Source organism: Cervus elaphus, chromosome 13 (assembly GCF_910594005.1).
Source record: "Cervus elaphus chromosome 13, mCerEla1.1, whole genome shotgun sequence".
NCBI classification, from domain to species: Eukaryota; Metazoa; Chordata; class Mammalia; order Artiodactyla; family Cervidae; genus Cervus; species Cervus elaphus.
In genome coordinates, this window is record NC_057827.1 from 68,422,259 (window position 1) to 68,437,922 (window position 15,664).

General features: G+C 51.6%; 1 protein-coding gene and 1 long non-coding RNA gene across 5 annotated transcripts in view; one reads left to right on the forward strand and one right to left on the reverse strand.

The window, feature by feature from the left end:
* The window catches only part of PPP2R5C (protein phosphatase 2 regulatory subunit B'gamma), a 136,293-nt gene extending 133,521 nt beyond the window's left edge, over nt 1-2,772 (forward strand). For all 4 annotated transcript variants that reach the window (XM_043922708.1, XM_043922713.1, XM_043922714.1 and 1 more), the window contains one exon: nt 5-2,772. In XM_043922708.1, the coding sequence (XP_043778643.1) occupies nt 5-136 (132 nt within the window). In that variant the 3' untranslated portion in view covers nt 137-2,772. The remainder of the gene's footprint in view (nt 1-4) is intronic.
* A 1,163-nt stretch (nt 2,773-3,935) lies between these two features.
* LOC122707056 lies at nt 3,936-15,664 on the reverse strand. Its single transcript, XR_006344592.1, has 4 exons — nt 15,561-15,664; nt 10,755-10,811; nt 9,925-10,077; nt 3,936-4,096 (listed from the first exon to the last, which is right to left on the reverse strand). It is a non-coding gene; the product is annotated as an uncharacterized LOC122707056 (long non-coding RNA).

Consider the following 15,664-nt stretch of genomic DNA (forward strand, 5'->3'; position numbering starts at 1 on the left):
GCAGGCACAGAAGGACCCGAAGAAGGAGCGGCCCCTGGCGCGCCGCAAGTCCGAGCTTCCCCAGGACCTGCACGCCAAGAGCACCCTGGAGGCCCACGGCCGCGCAGAGGAGCCAGAGCCCCAGGACGGGCGCTAGCCCCCGCGCCCGCCCGGAGCGAAGACACACTCCGTGTGCCATACCAGTCAGTCACACTCAAGTCCAAGCTTTCTCCAACCCCGTCTGTAGGCAATCACGTCCTTCTGCCTCGGCTCGAGACTAGGAGTTCAAACAATGGTGGCCGCCCAGGCCGTGCGCGCCACCCCCCCACCCCCGGGGTCGCCGCACGGTCCCATGTAAGACGGTTCCCCAAAATCAGAGCTAAGGAAAGCACCCCAGTCGTCACCTTCACGTTCTCCCCAAATGGGATTTGCGATCATTTAGGATAGGTGGGTCCTATGAGAATACCAATGGTTTTCAAATCAAAGGAACACTGTAAAAGAGCGTCACCTATTTTTTAAGACTGTACAGCCCTTCAGATTGTTATGCCAGCAGTTTCTTTTCTTTCTGGGTGGTTTTTTGGTTTTTTTTTTTTGGTCTGTTTTTTGTTTTTAATCCCCTCGAGGTGGTTCTATGCTGTTGATCTTAACACAGCTCGCTGGGAAAGTGACGTGACCGTCCTCGCCGCTGTGTCTTCCCGAGGTATCACTTTACTCTGACCAGTGCCGTGCGCACCACGCCCTGCTGCTTCTGCGTGTCACAAAAGCCATATTTCCAGGTCTGTGGTCCAGCACCAGGGTCCCGGGAGTGAGCTCATAGGAGAAATTTGTTTAAAAAAAAAAATAGCTTTCTCTTGCCTGGAATTGGAACTTTAAAGTGGTGCGTTCAATGTCTTACTTTGCAGATGATTTTTCTCTACTTAACATGTTTGTTACCCTTGAATGAGGCTCTTCAATTGATAAAATTCTCTGAGAATTCCACACTTTGTAGAAAGTCAGAAGGGAATCATCTTGAGTGAGGCCAGCTCTCGGCCTGAGGCAGGCCACAGCCATCTTTGGGCAGAAGTCACAGAATCAGCGCCGTGGGCAAGCAACCCCTGCCCGCTTCCCATGGTGCAGTCCCCAGGGCTTCACGGAGGCGGCAGCAGCTGAGCAGCGACGGCCTCCAAGGAGTCTCTATTGCAAAGAGGACACCTTAGTCGATGCCTCAAAGGAAAATACAGCGTCTGAGTCTTCAGTGGTCTTCAATGCTGCTAAATATTTCAGACTTCCTTGCATGTATTAAGCTCTTTGTTTTCAATGGACCAGCACGCGGAGAAAAATCTTTACACTTAAGGCTCTGTTCTTGATGTCTCTCCTGGTGGCCAGTATTTTGACTGACTTATCCTGCTCGAAAGCTATTTGAGATGCATACCGCTGCCCTCAACCAGTGATTCTAGTTTCCTGTGTCTCTGGCGTAAGATGCTATAACTTGATGTTAAATGTCTTGATGCTTCAAAGGCTTCCGTCAGGATCTCTCTCTCTCTCAAGGTCTGGGGGGACCCACTCAGACCCTGTGAGGAGCGGAGCGGACATGGTTCCCTGTGCAGCTCAGAGCCTCCTGCCTGTGGGTCTCACTTAAACCGCCCGCCCCCCACCCCCGACGGCGTGTATCTCCCTGGGTCCTGTCACTTGGAGGGAGCGGACCCCTTGTGTTCGGAGCAGGTAGTCAATTGGGAGGCCGCCCCAGCTGAAAGCGGGAGGAGAAACCTTCCTGAGAAACTTGACACTTTGCCTCCACTTTGCCATTATGAAATTTATCATTTTAAAAAAAGTTCAGATGCCTTCTCCTTTTGAGGGAAAAAGGGTGCTTTTCACTGTATAAAGCAGCGTCTTGTGTATCTCGATAAACCATTGTTTGAACTTCCGTCTTCAGCTGACGGAGCTCAGATGCCCGCAACTTGGATGTTCTCGGCGTGTCCCCGAGAGGTCTCTGGGAAGCCTCTCTTGCCCGAGGGAAAAAACCAAAACCTCGGTGTCTGGGTGACGTGGAAAGCTCAGCATTTAGGAACATCTTTTTGTCTAGGTTTTCCTTCTGCTCTTTATTGAAGACAAACATTCACCAAAAAGGGAAAGAAAAAAAAAAAGGTTTTGAGAGAAAATGATTTTCTTTGATGAGAGTATTATTTAATATTTTGGCCTCTTAAAGTTTTCCTAGTTAGAACTCAGATTCCCTGTGTAATTGTTCAGCTTACATATTATTACATAGATACACTGTTTATTCTGTACCAAATTGATTTCAAAAGTACTGCATTGAAAATAAACTGGTGACTGTTTTTCTTCATAAAGTTCTGCGTTTGGCATCTTCACTCTTTCCAAAACGTATCTGTACATCAGAAATGTCACTATTCCGAGTGTCTTTTTAGTGCGGCTTTAGTATGGCTTCCTTTTAATATTGTACATACATTGTATCTTTGTTTTATGGTAATGAGTAATAAAAATGTAGACTTCATATTTTGTACAAAATGTCCTATGTACAGAATAAAAAAAAGTTCATAGAAACAGCAAAAATAGGTAAGTGGCACAATTATTTTTCTTTAGAGAATATCTGTAACTTTATGCTTTAGTGAAATGTTAAGTACCTACATATTTTTTAACATTTTGTAATTCAGAACTTTTCGTTTTGACATTGTTTATGAGGAGAAACTTCATACACTTGCCATTTAATATGCTCTTTTATCTAATTTTCAAAGAAGAAAAACTCTAAAAAATGGTGTATTATATGGACTAAATAAAGAACCTGTGACTTTTACTGCTCATCATGACGCTAAATTCAGCCATGGTGTTGGGCAAGCCGGTGCCGATTGCTGTCGGGTGACGATGAGGGGCGGGCTGGAAGGCCCTCGCTCAACACAGGTTGGGTGGCCACCCTGCCGTCCACCACAGCCCTGTCTTCCCCGAGCCTTCCATAAGCTCTTTTTTTTTTTTTTTTTTTTTTTGCTTCTCTAATGGAAAAAAAGTAGAGATGACTTTTTTAATGACCACCACTCGTTTGGCGAGTAGGCAAATGGGAGTCAGAACAGTGTATAGAAATGGAATGGAATTATCTGAGCCCTAACCGTGACGTTTAAAATGATTCTTGAAGGGCCGTTAAAGCCTTGAGCGCAGAGGAGGATGGCTGAGGAGGAGTTGGGGTCCCAGCTGATCCCCCCTCATCTTCCCGGGGGCTCCCTGTCCTCACAGGTGCGGTTACAGAAAAGTCGCCCAGGATCAGCCGCTGCCTGGAGTCATGGGGACAGCCTCGCCCTCCTCAGGCCCCCCGCGGGTGAGCTGTGACCCAGGCCCCTCCGTTTCCTTGTCAGTCAAACGTCCCTGTGACTCCTCTCCAACCCACCCCACCCCACCCCCACCGACAACAGTGCCGGAGTTGCTCCTGGAGCGGGGCTCGGCGACCACCCTGGGGACGTCCCCGCCTGTCTGGTGACCCTTCTGGAGACGCACCCAGGCCGCGCCCCACCGCGGAGGGTACCGGTGTGACGGCCCTTCAGCACTGGTGCAGCTGCCGGAGCGGCTGTGTCCTCAGACGGGGCCGTCCCGTGCCCGCACCCCCTCTCCCCACCCCACACACACACCCCCCGACGTGCTCACACCAGCAGCACACGCAGAGTCAGAATATGCGCCAGGGGGTTGGCATTGATCAAGGGGCAGGACAGGGCGGCCCGGCACCAAAGGTAGCCTGGAGGAGTCGGCCTGAGGCTGCACTCTCCCGGGCGGGAGCCCTGTGAGTCTTCACTGCCCTCTCCGAGTGCACTTGCTAGAAATCTCTCAAATTCCCGGTCAATTTAAGGGCAACTGTGACGGCCTCCTGCAGCCCCAGGGCCCACGAGGGAGGGCTGTGAGTGGAAGCTTCCACTCCGGCCGAGCAGGGGAAAGAGCCCCAGGGGACACGGGGTGTTCGGACCTCGCTGAAGGCAGGCTCCTCAGAACTTCCCCGGTGAGCACACAGCAGGCGGTGTCCACAGGAAGTGTTCCTGTCCAGCGGATGGACTTAAAGCTTCCTCTCTTGGTCAGAGTCCAGATGATTCCGTGGTAAACGCTTCCGCTAGGAAACCTAGAGGTTGCTTCTTCCAGGATTGTTTCTCTGTGAGTTTCAAAAAGACTGGAGTAAAGAGCCTGCTGTGGAGGGTAAACTGAGCCAAATCCAACCTCAGGGCAGGTGGGGGCCTCTCGTATGACGGGCAGAGGAGAAAACAGGCCTCCTGGAGCCCGAGGGCGGCCTGACACTCAGAGGCCATGGGTGGGGGGGCTGTTGCCAGTTTCAGCACCCCAACATCAGCACCTCAGGCTCCCCGACTCCCCGGAAGGGCACGCAGAAGTGAGCGGAGCTGCTGTCCCCACGGTGCATGAGCAGAAGGATCCAGATGGATCCAGATGGAAGTCAGCGCAGGGAGAGATGCGTGAGCCAGTGGGGTGGTCTGGGACCGGCTGGGAGCTCCCCACCCCGCTCCACCACCCAGCTCCTCCCCACCCCCCACCCCCCTCCTCCCTTCCTCCCCCCACCTCCCTCCTCCCCGCCACCTGGCTTCTCCCTTCCTCCCCCCCCCCCCGGCTCCTCCTGGCCATCGTGGCCCCAGCCTTGGTGTCCAGTTTCATCGGGGGGTCAGTCACACTTACATAACTGACAAGGGTCGTCCAGTCCCCCCAAAGATGGAGCTGATTCTGTGCGGCCCCCCCCCAATCCCACCATCAGCACAGACTCTCCAGGGAGGCCCAAGGCCCCCAGACAGAACACCGACACGCTTATCAGGCAGGACGTTCCCAGGGCTGAGAGGTGACCTGCCGGGAGCAAAGGGCAGACCTGTGTCGGGGCAAGGGGAGCCCTTGGGGGCCCAGCCGCCTCACAGATGAGCGGGAGGCACAGAGAGGTGGGTTAACCGTCCCGGCCACGGCCAGCACGGGGCAGAGCAGGCGGCCCGGTGGCACCTGTGTGCGGGGCCTTTGACTGCTTCCACCACACAGGCACGTGGAGACAGGAAGAGGAGGGGCTGCCGGCTGAACTGTGAGACCTGCTTTCCGACTGAGCCGCTTGAGGAAGTGGAAGCTTCCAGAGAGGAGACTCATGAGCTGCCCGGCAGAGGGACAGAGATTGAAGAGGAGGCTCCATCGCTCCGGGAGATACAGCTCCACACCCGGGAGTGGCCCAGAGGTGACTTGTATTCAATATCAACATCAAATAAACCTGAAAATATGCCTCGCTTTACATTTTCCCCTTCAACTCAGAGTCTGAACGTGGGGGAAACGTGTTCCCTGCTCCCTGGGCTTCTAGAATAGGCTGGTCGGCGAGGGCATCCTGGTAACGAAGGAGTGGGGGGAGGGGAGGTGTCTAGGTAACCAGTCGTCTTGGTTACCTGCCCAGCCAGGCAGGGGCCCAGGAGTCTCCAGGGTGGGGATCTCTGGCAAAAGAGGCTTCCTGACTTCACTCGTTCATTCATAACACGATGAACACTGCAGGCCCACTACCCAAACCAAGACGCAGTCCAGTAACTCTAAGTTACCAGTAACTCTAAGTTACCACTGCCCAAACCAAGACGAAGTCCAGTAACTCTCAGATCGCTCCCTTGAGATCTTTCTTCTCCAGCCCGGAGACGGGCATGACTTCCTCTCAAAGCAAAGGTGCTTCATGGGTGAGGAGACCCAGGTCCACAGATGCCCGGTGAGCAGAAAAGCCACGTCTCCCAATTCCCAGCCCCTTGCTCTTGTCGACATGATCTGAGACCCCAAATCTGCCCCATCTAAGGTGACACGGGAACCGTGTCGGATCCCTGATGGCCGTGCCCGGCTCCCCACCGCCTGTCTGCGCCTGTCTGCTCACACAGTGCTGGGCATGACGGAGGGCTCCTCTGTCCTCCAGGGCACTGAGCCTCCCTTTATGCCCACTTGGTCGTGTCTGACTCTCTGTGACCCCACGGACTGTAGCCCCCCAGACTCTTCTGTCCATAGGATTCTCCAGGCAAGAATACCGGAATGGGTTGCCATTTCCTCCTCCAGGGGATCTTCCAACCCAGGCATCGAACCCCATCTCTTTCATCTCCTGCATCAACAGGCAGGCTCTTTACCACTGTGCCACCTGGGTCAGGAAGCTGTCCTTCACCCGACATGCTTCTCCTCCACACTGTGGCTTCTCCGCCACACTTAAGCCTTCATGAAGCACGAACATTAATAGTAGTTGCCTAGTAATTCCCCACTTGACAACAATTGGCACTACTGTGTGCGACCCTCACCCCCGGGAAAAATTAGTAATACGGCAGCAATGTCGATCTGCCTCCAGACCTGCGGAATCTGGAATTCTAGGAACCCTGGTCTAGTTCAAAACCCTTGTTTTACAGAGAATGAAGCAGACCCAGAGACTGGAAAGCCCGGATGAAACTAGAGGATGCTGGTACCCAGCCCGTCGCACGCGTCTAATGACGCCTCGGAGTTGTGTGTTTGTGGGTCATCCTCTATGTTGTCTGCCACTTGTATTCTTTCTAGGTTGTGAATTTTTTAAATATCTCTCTAGGAAAATGAAATACTTAGGATAGGCAATGAGTTTCATATAGAAATGTTTTTTAACAAGTGAAAATTTAAATATTTTCAGAGTGAAAAAAAAAAATTCTCATGGAATTCCCTGGTGGCCCAGTGGTTAGCATTGGGCTTTCCCTGCCAGGGCCCAGGTTCCATCCCTGGTCAGGGAAATAAGATCCCCCAAGCCGCACAGCACGTATAAATAAATAAGGCCCACATTAAAGTGAAAGTTGCTCAGTCGTGTCCGACTCTTTGCGACCCCACGGACTATACAGTCCATGGAATTCTCCAGGCCAGAACACTGGAGTGGGTAACTGTCCCCTTCTCCCAGGGACCTTCCCAACCCAGGGATCAAACCCAGGTCTCCCGCATTGCAGGCGGATTCTTTGCCAGCTGAGCCACAAGAGAAGCCCAAAATATTAAAATCCAAGTTTCTCAGAACATTTAGGAAAAGCATTTTGAATCATCTTCAGCCCATTATCCAGGATGTACCAGAAGTGCTCAGTCATTTATAACCACACATTTTCTATTTTTAAAAAAGTACCATATTTTTCACTTGTTGACCTTGCAAAATTTGAGTACAAAAAAAAAATCAAACCCAGGCTGCTAAGAGTGAAGATGTGACCTGAGTGAAGATAGTGGAAAGAATTCTGAACAACAGATGTCTGTGCATGTGTGGGTGCTGGGGCCTCAGGGTGCCTGGGACGGTCTCGACCCCACACACAGGGGCCGGCGCTGCAGGACGGGCCACACCTGTCTGCCACCTCCCAGCCGCGACCCTGCTATCTTCATCCCAGGGACCGGCGCCGCCACCACCGCTGGTCAAATCCGGAAGCCAGCCTGGATTCTCCCTGCACTTGGAGTCTTAAATCCTGGAGGCCACACCTCCCAGGTGCACCTGTCCATCTGCCTTACCCAAACTTCGCTCTTGGCCCTCCATCCCCGGCTTCCATCGTCCCCTGGACAGTGTGACAGCCTTCTCTCCAGAGCATCTTAAACGGTGATCACCTCACCCTCTTGCTTAAAACCCTTGAGCGGCTTCACCAGACATTTAAAGCCTGAACTCCTTGCTATGGAAACAAGAGCCCCTGATCTGACTCCTGCCAACCTGTTCCATCACTGGTCTGAGTCTCACCTCTTTCCTGCCTCAGGGCCTTTGCACAGGCTGTCGTGCCCATGCCATCCCCAAAGTGGCCTGGCTGACTTCTTTTTATCCCCCAGGTCTAAATGGCCATGTCTTTTCCTCAAAGACGCCTTCTCTGACCACCCTATTGAATTGGATATCCCCCTTACTCTCAGTCCACCCCCTTTCCTTCAGAGCCCTGATACAATTTGCAATTTTGTTTCTCAGTTAAGAGCCCCCACCCCCAGACAGGGACCTCACCTGTTTTTCATCGTATGTCACCTGTGCCCAGCTCTGTCCCTGGGATACTCTGCTCACTCGGTTAAGCGAATGAAGGTACAAAGGGCTGGACGCCCGCCCGAGAGGGGCTGTGCTCCCGGAGGAGGCGGCCGTGGGGAAGAGGACCCTTTGGCCCTCATCCCATCGGTGTTTATGGGATGCGCCAGGCAGCGATGGTGGGGATGAGCAGCACAGACCCCAGCACCCGGGCAGGGAGGGGGTGGGGTGCTGCAGGGGCACCCCACTGGGCTGCGCCCACTGAGGGCGGAGAATATTTCCGGCAAAGGGATGCGCTCAAAGACCTAGAGGTGGGAGAGGCCTGAAATTCTGCTGGGCTATGCTGTCACCAGATGGCCCAGGGACAGCGGTCATGAAATGAGGCTGTAGATGTGTGCAAGGGCCAGCGAAATGCGGACTTGAGCCCGTGGGCAGTGGGCAACCGAAAAGGATTCTACCCACAGTGAGTGACAAGATTAGAACAGGCAGGTGACATGTAAACCCTGCAAGCTGACGAGAGCTAAGGTGGGTGGGGGCTCCCGCGCAAAAGAGTGAGGACCGGCTGGGAGGGGCTGGAGCCGCCTGAGGGTGCCAAGTCTCTGCTGCTGCTGGGACTCGGGGTACCCGGCGGAGGAGACCCTGCCGTGCCAGGGAGTCAGGCTGGATGGCAGAGGGAGGAAGGGCGGTGCCCGGAGAAGGCTTGCAGGACCCCATTGCACAGAGAATGGCCGGCATGCCACCCACGGGGAATGTCCATTTGGTCTCTCTCGGGCTGTGCGCGGACCCAGGAGGCAGCCCGGGGACAGAGACTCGGAGGGCACCTGGCCTGCCCCATCCTGAGCAGAGCAGAGCTGGTACCTCATCCAGGCGACGGGAATCCAAACACTGCTCTCATCTGTCACCCGCCCCTGCCCACCCAGGCCCTTGACCAGACCTGGCAGGCCTGCCAGAAAGAGGGGCAGCAAGGGGATCAGGGGGCTTCCAGGTGTTGCTGGTGGTAGAGAACCCACCTACCAATGTGGGAGACGTAAGAGACATGGGTTCAAGCCCAGGGCCACCAAGATCCCCTGGAGGAGGGCATGGAAACCCACTCCAGTGTTCTTGCCTGGAGCATCTCATGGACAGGGGAGCCTGTGGGCTACAGTCCACAGGAACACGACTGGAGTGACTGAGCACATATGCATGCTCGCAAGGAGATGCAGCGCTAAGAGAAGGAAGGGAGGAGGAATCCACGAAGAGGCACAGGTTTGGGGCAAGTAGAGGAAGGAGGAGCTCTCTGATCCCCTGGATTTTCTCAGTGAATCCTGAGTGTGCAATGAGGCTATACTGAAAGTGAGGCCAGTGCTGTGATTCTTTCTGGCCGCACGGGGCGGGGTGGGGGGGGAGGCCCCACCTCCCACCACCTGCTTGCCCCCTCCTCCAGGAGTGAGGTTTTGTGATTTAGTTTCTTGGGCTTCAAATCACTGTGGGTGGGGACTGCAACCATGAAATTAAAAGACCCTTTCTCCTTGGGAAAAAAGCTATGACAAACCTAGACAGTGTACTAAAAAGCAGAGACATCACTTTGCCAACAAAGGTCCATATAGTCAAAGCTACGGTTTTTCCAGTAATCATGAACGGATGTGAGAGTTGGACCTGATGCTGGGAAAGACTGAAGGCAGGAGAAGGGGACGACAAAGGACGAGATGGTTGGATGGCATCACCAGCTCAATGGACATGAGTTTGAGCAAACTATGGGAGACAGTGAAGGACAGGGAAGTCTGGTGTACTGCAGTCCATGAGGTTGCAAAGAGTCGGACATGACTAAGCGACTGAACAACAACAATAGAATTAATTCTCCATGAAACCTACTCTTTCAAGGGCCCTACAGGTGATGACCCAGAATTCACAAGAGGAAGCTGGCCCTTCTCTCACTATAAAGGAGGAAAAAGAATCAGTTTCCTCTGATGGGTCCTCCCTGGGGTGCGTCCCTCTAAGCTCTGAGGAGACGTCAAGCAGGCGATTACCGTAACGCTCCCCAGTCCCGATGATGCCAGAGGACCCATCCACTCATGGCCGCTTTCCAGCTGGCCCTCCGAGGCTGGGCTCTAGGGAGGAAAGCGTCCTGCAGCCTGTAGTTCGGGCTGCGATTCCAGTTCCCTCGCCCTCCAGGCTCCCATCTGTGAAATGAAGATAATAGTTTAGTCCTTGGAGGTGTTTGGGAGGATTCAAGAGATGATCATTTAAAGCAGGCAGAGGAAGCCCAGCAGATGGCACCTGCTGTAATTGTGATGTATCCTCGCCCCGTTTCACAGCGAGAAAACAAGGGCTCTGAGAGGGAAGGGGGCTCATCCATGGAAAGTCAGCCACCCTGGTGGGATACGCTGGTCACCATGGAGCTGAGAAAGAAATTCACATTGCAGTGGGGGGGGGCGGGGCGGGCAGGGGGAAAGAGCATTTTCGTTTATTGTTGATGGATATGCAACCTGTATAACTCTTTAGAAGGGCAGTTGGGTAATGTTTAAAATATTAAATATTAAAAATATTTTGAGAACTTCCCTGGTGGCCCAGTGGTTTAGAATCCACCTTCCAATGCAGGAGAGGTGGGTTTGATTCCTGGTCCAGGAAGATCCCACAAGCAATGGGACAATGAAACCCAAGTGCCACAGCGACTGAAGCCCACAGTCCCTAGAGCCCATGCTCCGCAAACAAGAGAAGTTACCACACGAAGAAGCCCGAGCATCACAACTAGAGAGCAGCCCCCGCTCGCCGCAACTAGAGAAAGGCTTCATGCAGCAACGAAGACCCAGCGCAGCCAACTAACTAAATAAGTAAATTTTTTAAAAAATGACTTTACCTTCCAATGCAGAGGGTCCCTTCACCTGGTCAGGACAGGTAAGAGCTCACATGTCTCCTAGCAAAAAAAAAAACAAAACATAAAACACAAGCAATATTGTAACAAATGCAAGAAAGACTTTAAAAGCGATTCACATCCCAAAAGAAATCTGTAAAAAAATCTTCTAAATGTCATGCCTTTCACACTGCAAGTCGGCTTCTAGGCACTTAGCCACCAGTAACACTTGCAGAAGAGAATGATGGCTGTCAGCCTGAGATGGTCACAGGAGCCTTGTTCTCTACAGTGAAAAGTGGTGGAAGCCACAGAGAACTTATTCGCAAATAAAGGTGCATCCTGAGAACTTAGAGCTCCTGGCACACAACAGCTCCATCCAAACCCCAGCACGAAGAGATGATGAAACTCCAGCCCGGGTCCTGTGGCATGAGGCAGTATCCCTAGGAGGACCCCAGGACCCCCCTCCCTATTAAAACACCTGCCTGAGAAAGCCAGGGGACTCCCCCAGGAGGATTTTCCATTTGTTCCAGCCGATCCCTGACCACAGGCCCTGACTTCCCTTCTAGAGCGTTTACTAAGAAGGGCTTGCAGTTGTGAACCTTCCTCTGCCCCTTTGAGGTGAACAGGTACCTCCTACAGCCCAGGAGTGTCTTTCTCAAGGACCTGAAAGTCGTTCCCTTGAAATGGACTCAGAAGGAAGGATACAGCTCCCATGGAGGTAGAAGTTTGACCCAGCCGCCCAGTCTGATCTGCACTCACCCACCCTTGGTGATTTTGCACTTGAACCCCCACCCTCCACATGCCCCTTCTGACCCACTCATCCTCTCTTTAAAACACCTGTAACCTCTGCATAAGTCAGAGCAGAACTCAGCTTTCCCCCTGCAGTCTGTAGTGACTGAATGATACCTGTTTTCACCATTTTAGCCGATGTCAGCTGTGTTTACCCTTGACCACCCGTAGAATGGAACAGTGTGTAAACTTTAATGAAAGTTCTCCAAGCACTTACAGTAGTGCCTGGAACACATTCAGGGTATTATTATGATTATTATCATTTTTCATCTGTCGGAAAAAGGAATGCATTAGGAGTGTGCACACAGAAAGATATATCGAGCCGCAGGCCTAAGATGAACATATTTTATGTTTTCAACAGTTCCATGACAGTTTTTAAAAATGGACAATGTGTTAAAACTGTATGTTCTCACATGGAAAGTTATTCAAAACATATGTTTAGATGAAACAAGCAAGGTTCAAAACAGTTTGCATAATAGAATGACATTATATGCATACATATATATAGCATCCCAAAATATAACATATATATACATATATTACTGTTGTCCAGTCACTAAATCGTATCTGATTCTTTGCGACTTCATGGACTGCAGCACGCCAGGCTCCTGTGTCCTCCACTGTCTCCCAGAGTTTGCTCAAATTCATATGTATTATGAATATGTGTTATATATAATAAATATATATATATATGTCTTTGGAAACCTGATTCAAAGAGTCAACTCATTGGAAAAGACCCCGAAACTGGGAAAGATTGAGGGCAAGAGGAGAAGGGGGATGAGATGGTTAGATAACATCACCGACTCAATGGACATGAGTTTGAGCAAGCTCCTAGAGATAGTGAAAGACAGGGAAGCCTGGTGTGCTGCAGTCCATGGAGTCCCAAAGAATAGGACACAACTCAGCAATATGTATTATACCATACGCTATATATAATGTCAGTATTGCAAAAATTAAATATTCCAAGAGCTTATATATTTCTGGAATATGTGCACTGATCTTACACATGTACGTTCCTGGTTTTTTAAAAATCATGCATCACCTATCAATGCAACATTTGGAGTCAGCCGGGCCTCTGCCTCTCAGGCCATTACGCTGATCTGCAGTCTCCCTCTCTACCACCAGAGGGCGCCAGAAGCGCCCACAGAGATTTCCCCACCCTCCGGCATATGGGATGCCTGAGCCGCCTCATGTTCAACTGTTTCTACATAATTGCTGGTCAGATTGTGCGGTAAACTGAACACTCAGTGCTTCTTGATGCATTCTCCCAGCATCAGACCCTTTAAATGAAATTAAGAGCTTGAGAGATGAAAAAAACATTAACTCGGTTATGTTTCTCCAGCCTAGTCCAGATCATGGTGGGCTCTTCTAAGCTGGAAGGGGAGAACGGAATTTTTTTTTAATTGAGGTAAAGCTGATTTACAATCTTGTGTTAATTTCTGCTGTACTGTGATTGTTATACATATATATTCTTTTTTATATTCTCTTCCACTATGGTTTATCACAGGATGTTGGATATAATTCCCTGTGCTATACAGTGGGACCCTGTTGTTTATTCATTCTATATGTAACAGTTTGCATCCGCTAACCCCAAGCTCCCAGTCCGTCCCTCCCCCACCCAGAAGTAATTCTAACTGAGCACCTACAACATGCTGGACTTTCCCTCTGCACACAGCATCTTATCGAATTTTCACAATTAGGTTAGTGTTCTTAATCCCCACTTTTCAGATGGGAACACTGAGATTCCGAGGGATTGATTGACCCAAGCTCACCAGCTAGTCACTAATAGACTGTGAATCCAAACGCAGGCCTGCGGGGTCCTAAGATTTTGTTTACCCTCTATAAAGCCCTCACTTGTCTCTAAATTTATGAATTTGTTGTTGTTCAATTGCTCAGTCGTGTCCGACTCTGAGACCCCAGGGACTGCAGCGCGCCAGGCTTAAGAAAATAAATCCAAGGTATATTGGTGGGAGACCCGCAATCAGAACTCAGGTGTCCAGGTATATCCAGAATGTGTTCTTGCTAATGCTCCCTCTGCCTTCAAGTCTGGTGTGTGCCCAGCTGGGACCAGTGCAGAAATACCAAGGCCTGGCATCACTCTCTGACTTGCCATGTTGTTCGAAATTCAAAATGAAAAGCAGTAAAAAAAAAAAAAAAAGGCAAAAAACCCTCTCCTTCCAACCCTCTGCGCCCTCCCTGCCTGAAACTGTCCACTCACCCAGTTCCACTCCCCAGAGGCAAACTTGCTTGTTTTTCCAGAGATTATCTTTAATGTTTGTAATACAATCAATGCTGTTTTATTCAGAGTTGCCTACGGCTATGGCTGTGGTCTCCCCCAAAACCCAAAAACAGTGTCACCCAGAATTTTTATTACTACTATTCCCAAATTATAAAGACAAAACTCGAGCCCTTGGGATTTGCAGTGAACTGCCCAAGGTCCCCCAGCTGGATGACCGAGGGTCTGACCCTAGGGCCGGCTCTCTGACCGGGCAGGGCCCTGAGTCCCGCTCTGCCCAGTGTCCCCTTTGTGTCTGTCACTCTCTCCTGCCTTCCTTCTCCTTCCACGCTGTAATCACTTCTAAATCCTCACCTAACTCAAGTGTTGCTCAATTTGAATCACAGGTAGGAGGACCTTAATGATGGGTCCAGCCCCCACACTTTACAGATGGGCAAACTGAGGCCCAGAGAGGCTCCTGCCAATGTTCAGATTTCCACAACCAGCCTTTGTTCAGCGGTTCCCTTTACCACCTCAGTCTGCCCAACTGCCTCCTGCCCTTGAACTGCTCACATAAACAGCCAGCCAGCTCTTCCTGCGAGAGCACCCCGAGTTCTTCACCTTCCTCTCATCAGTCCGCACGCTCCCAGCAACCCTCCAAGGGTCAAAACACTGGCCCTGCCACCTTCTCTCCTCTCCTCCTGTGACAGCTGGCATCTTATCCAGGCTGCTCCCCCCTCCCCCCTGACTCGGCTATTAGCTATTTATCCTTCAGTCTTAGACTTCCCTGGTGACCCATCCAGAGGCACTCACGACCTGTCCCTCAGCTCTAACTTCACTGTATCTCCCGCAGACCGTGAGCTCAATGGGTACAGAGCCTGCGCCCGTCTTGTTCATCACTGTGCCTCCAGGGTCTGGCGCTGTGCTTCACCCTCCACTGGCTGGTTAAGCTCAGTCAAAGCCGGATGAAAGAATGAATGGTTGAACCATCCGCCGGAAAGAAGAGGCTGACTCCACCAGGCAGTTGTGCAATCAAAAGTTGTCTACAGGTAATACCAAGTGTGTACAAGTGTTCCTTTGGAGCAGACTGAGGCGTGTGCACGGGGTAACTTGGAGAAATAACGTTAGGATAGTCTCTTCCCTCTAATAAGCACGTCTTAACATCTGTGACAGATTCTATGCTGAGGAAAAAAAAAAGCCAAAGGATGGACTAAGTGGGGCCCCCTTAGTCCTGCCAGAGTTCTTAGCATATAAACCTGATGAAGGCCCCACCACCACCAACCCACAGGGGCTCCTACACGGCCTGTGTGTTAGTCGCTCAGTCGTGTCCGACTCTTGGCGACCCCATGGACTGTAGCCCACCAGCCTCCTCTGTCTATGAGATTCTCCAGGCAGGAATACTGGAGTGGACTGCCATTTCCCACACGGCCTATCCTGCATATAATCTGAAGGGGATCCCAGAAAGTCCAGTCAAAGTATCCGGTTTAAGGAGCCCTAGTCTAGATGGAACGAGGAATCTCAGATCAGGGCTTGGAGCGCGAGCCAAGTCAAGACAAAACCGAGGGCGGAACCCAAGGCTTCGGAGGAGGTCGCGTGAACCAGGCCTTTAGGGCCAGGGCAGGGACGGCCACGGGAGGCCCGTAGGCCCATTTTGAGAAACTCGTCCCATTCGCCAGAAACAAGGGAGCCGAGTATAGGTTTCCGGGTGAGAAAGACTGCAAACTGCAGGCGGGCTCGGAAAGATGACGCGAGCTGCGCACGAAGACGCACGTCCTCCCCGCCCGATGCATTCTGGGGCTTAAACTCACCAATCAGACAGCAGTCTCGCGAGCGAGCGAGATTCACGCAGAGGACGGAGATCTCGGAGAGAGATTCCCGCCTCCCTGGCAGGGATGGGCCAATCCCAGGGCGT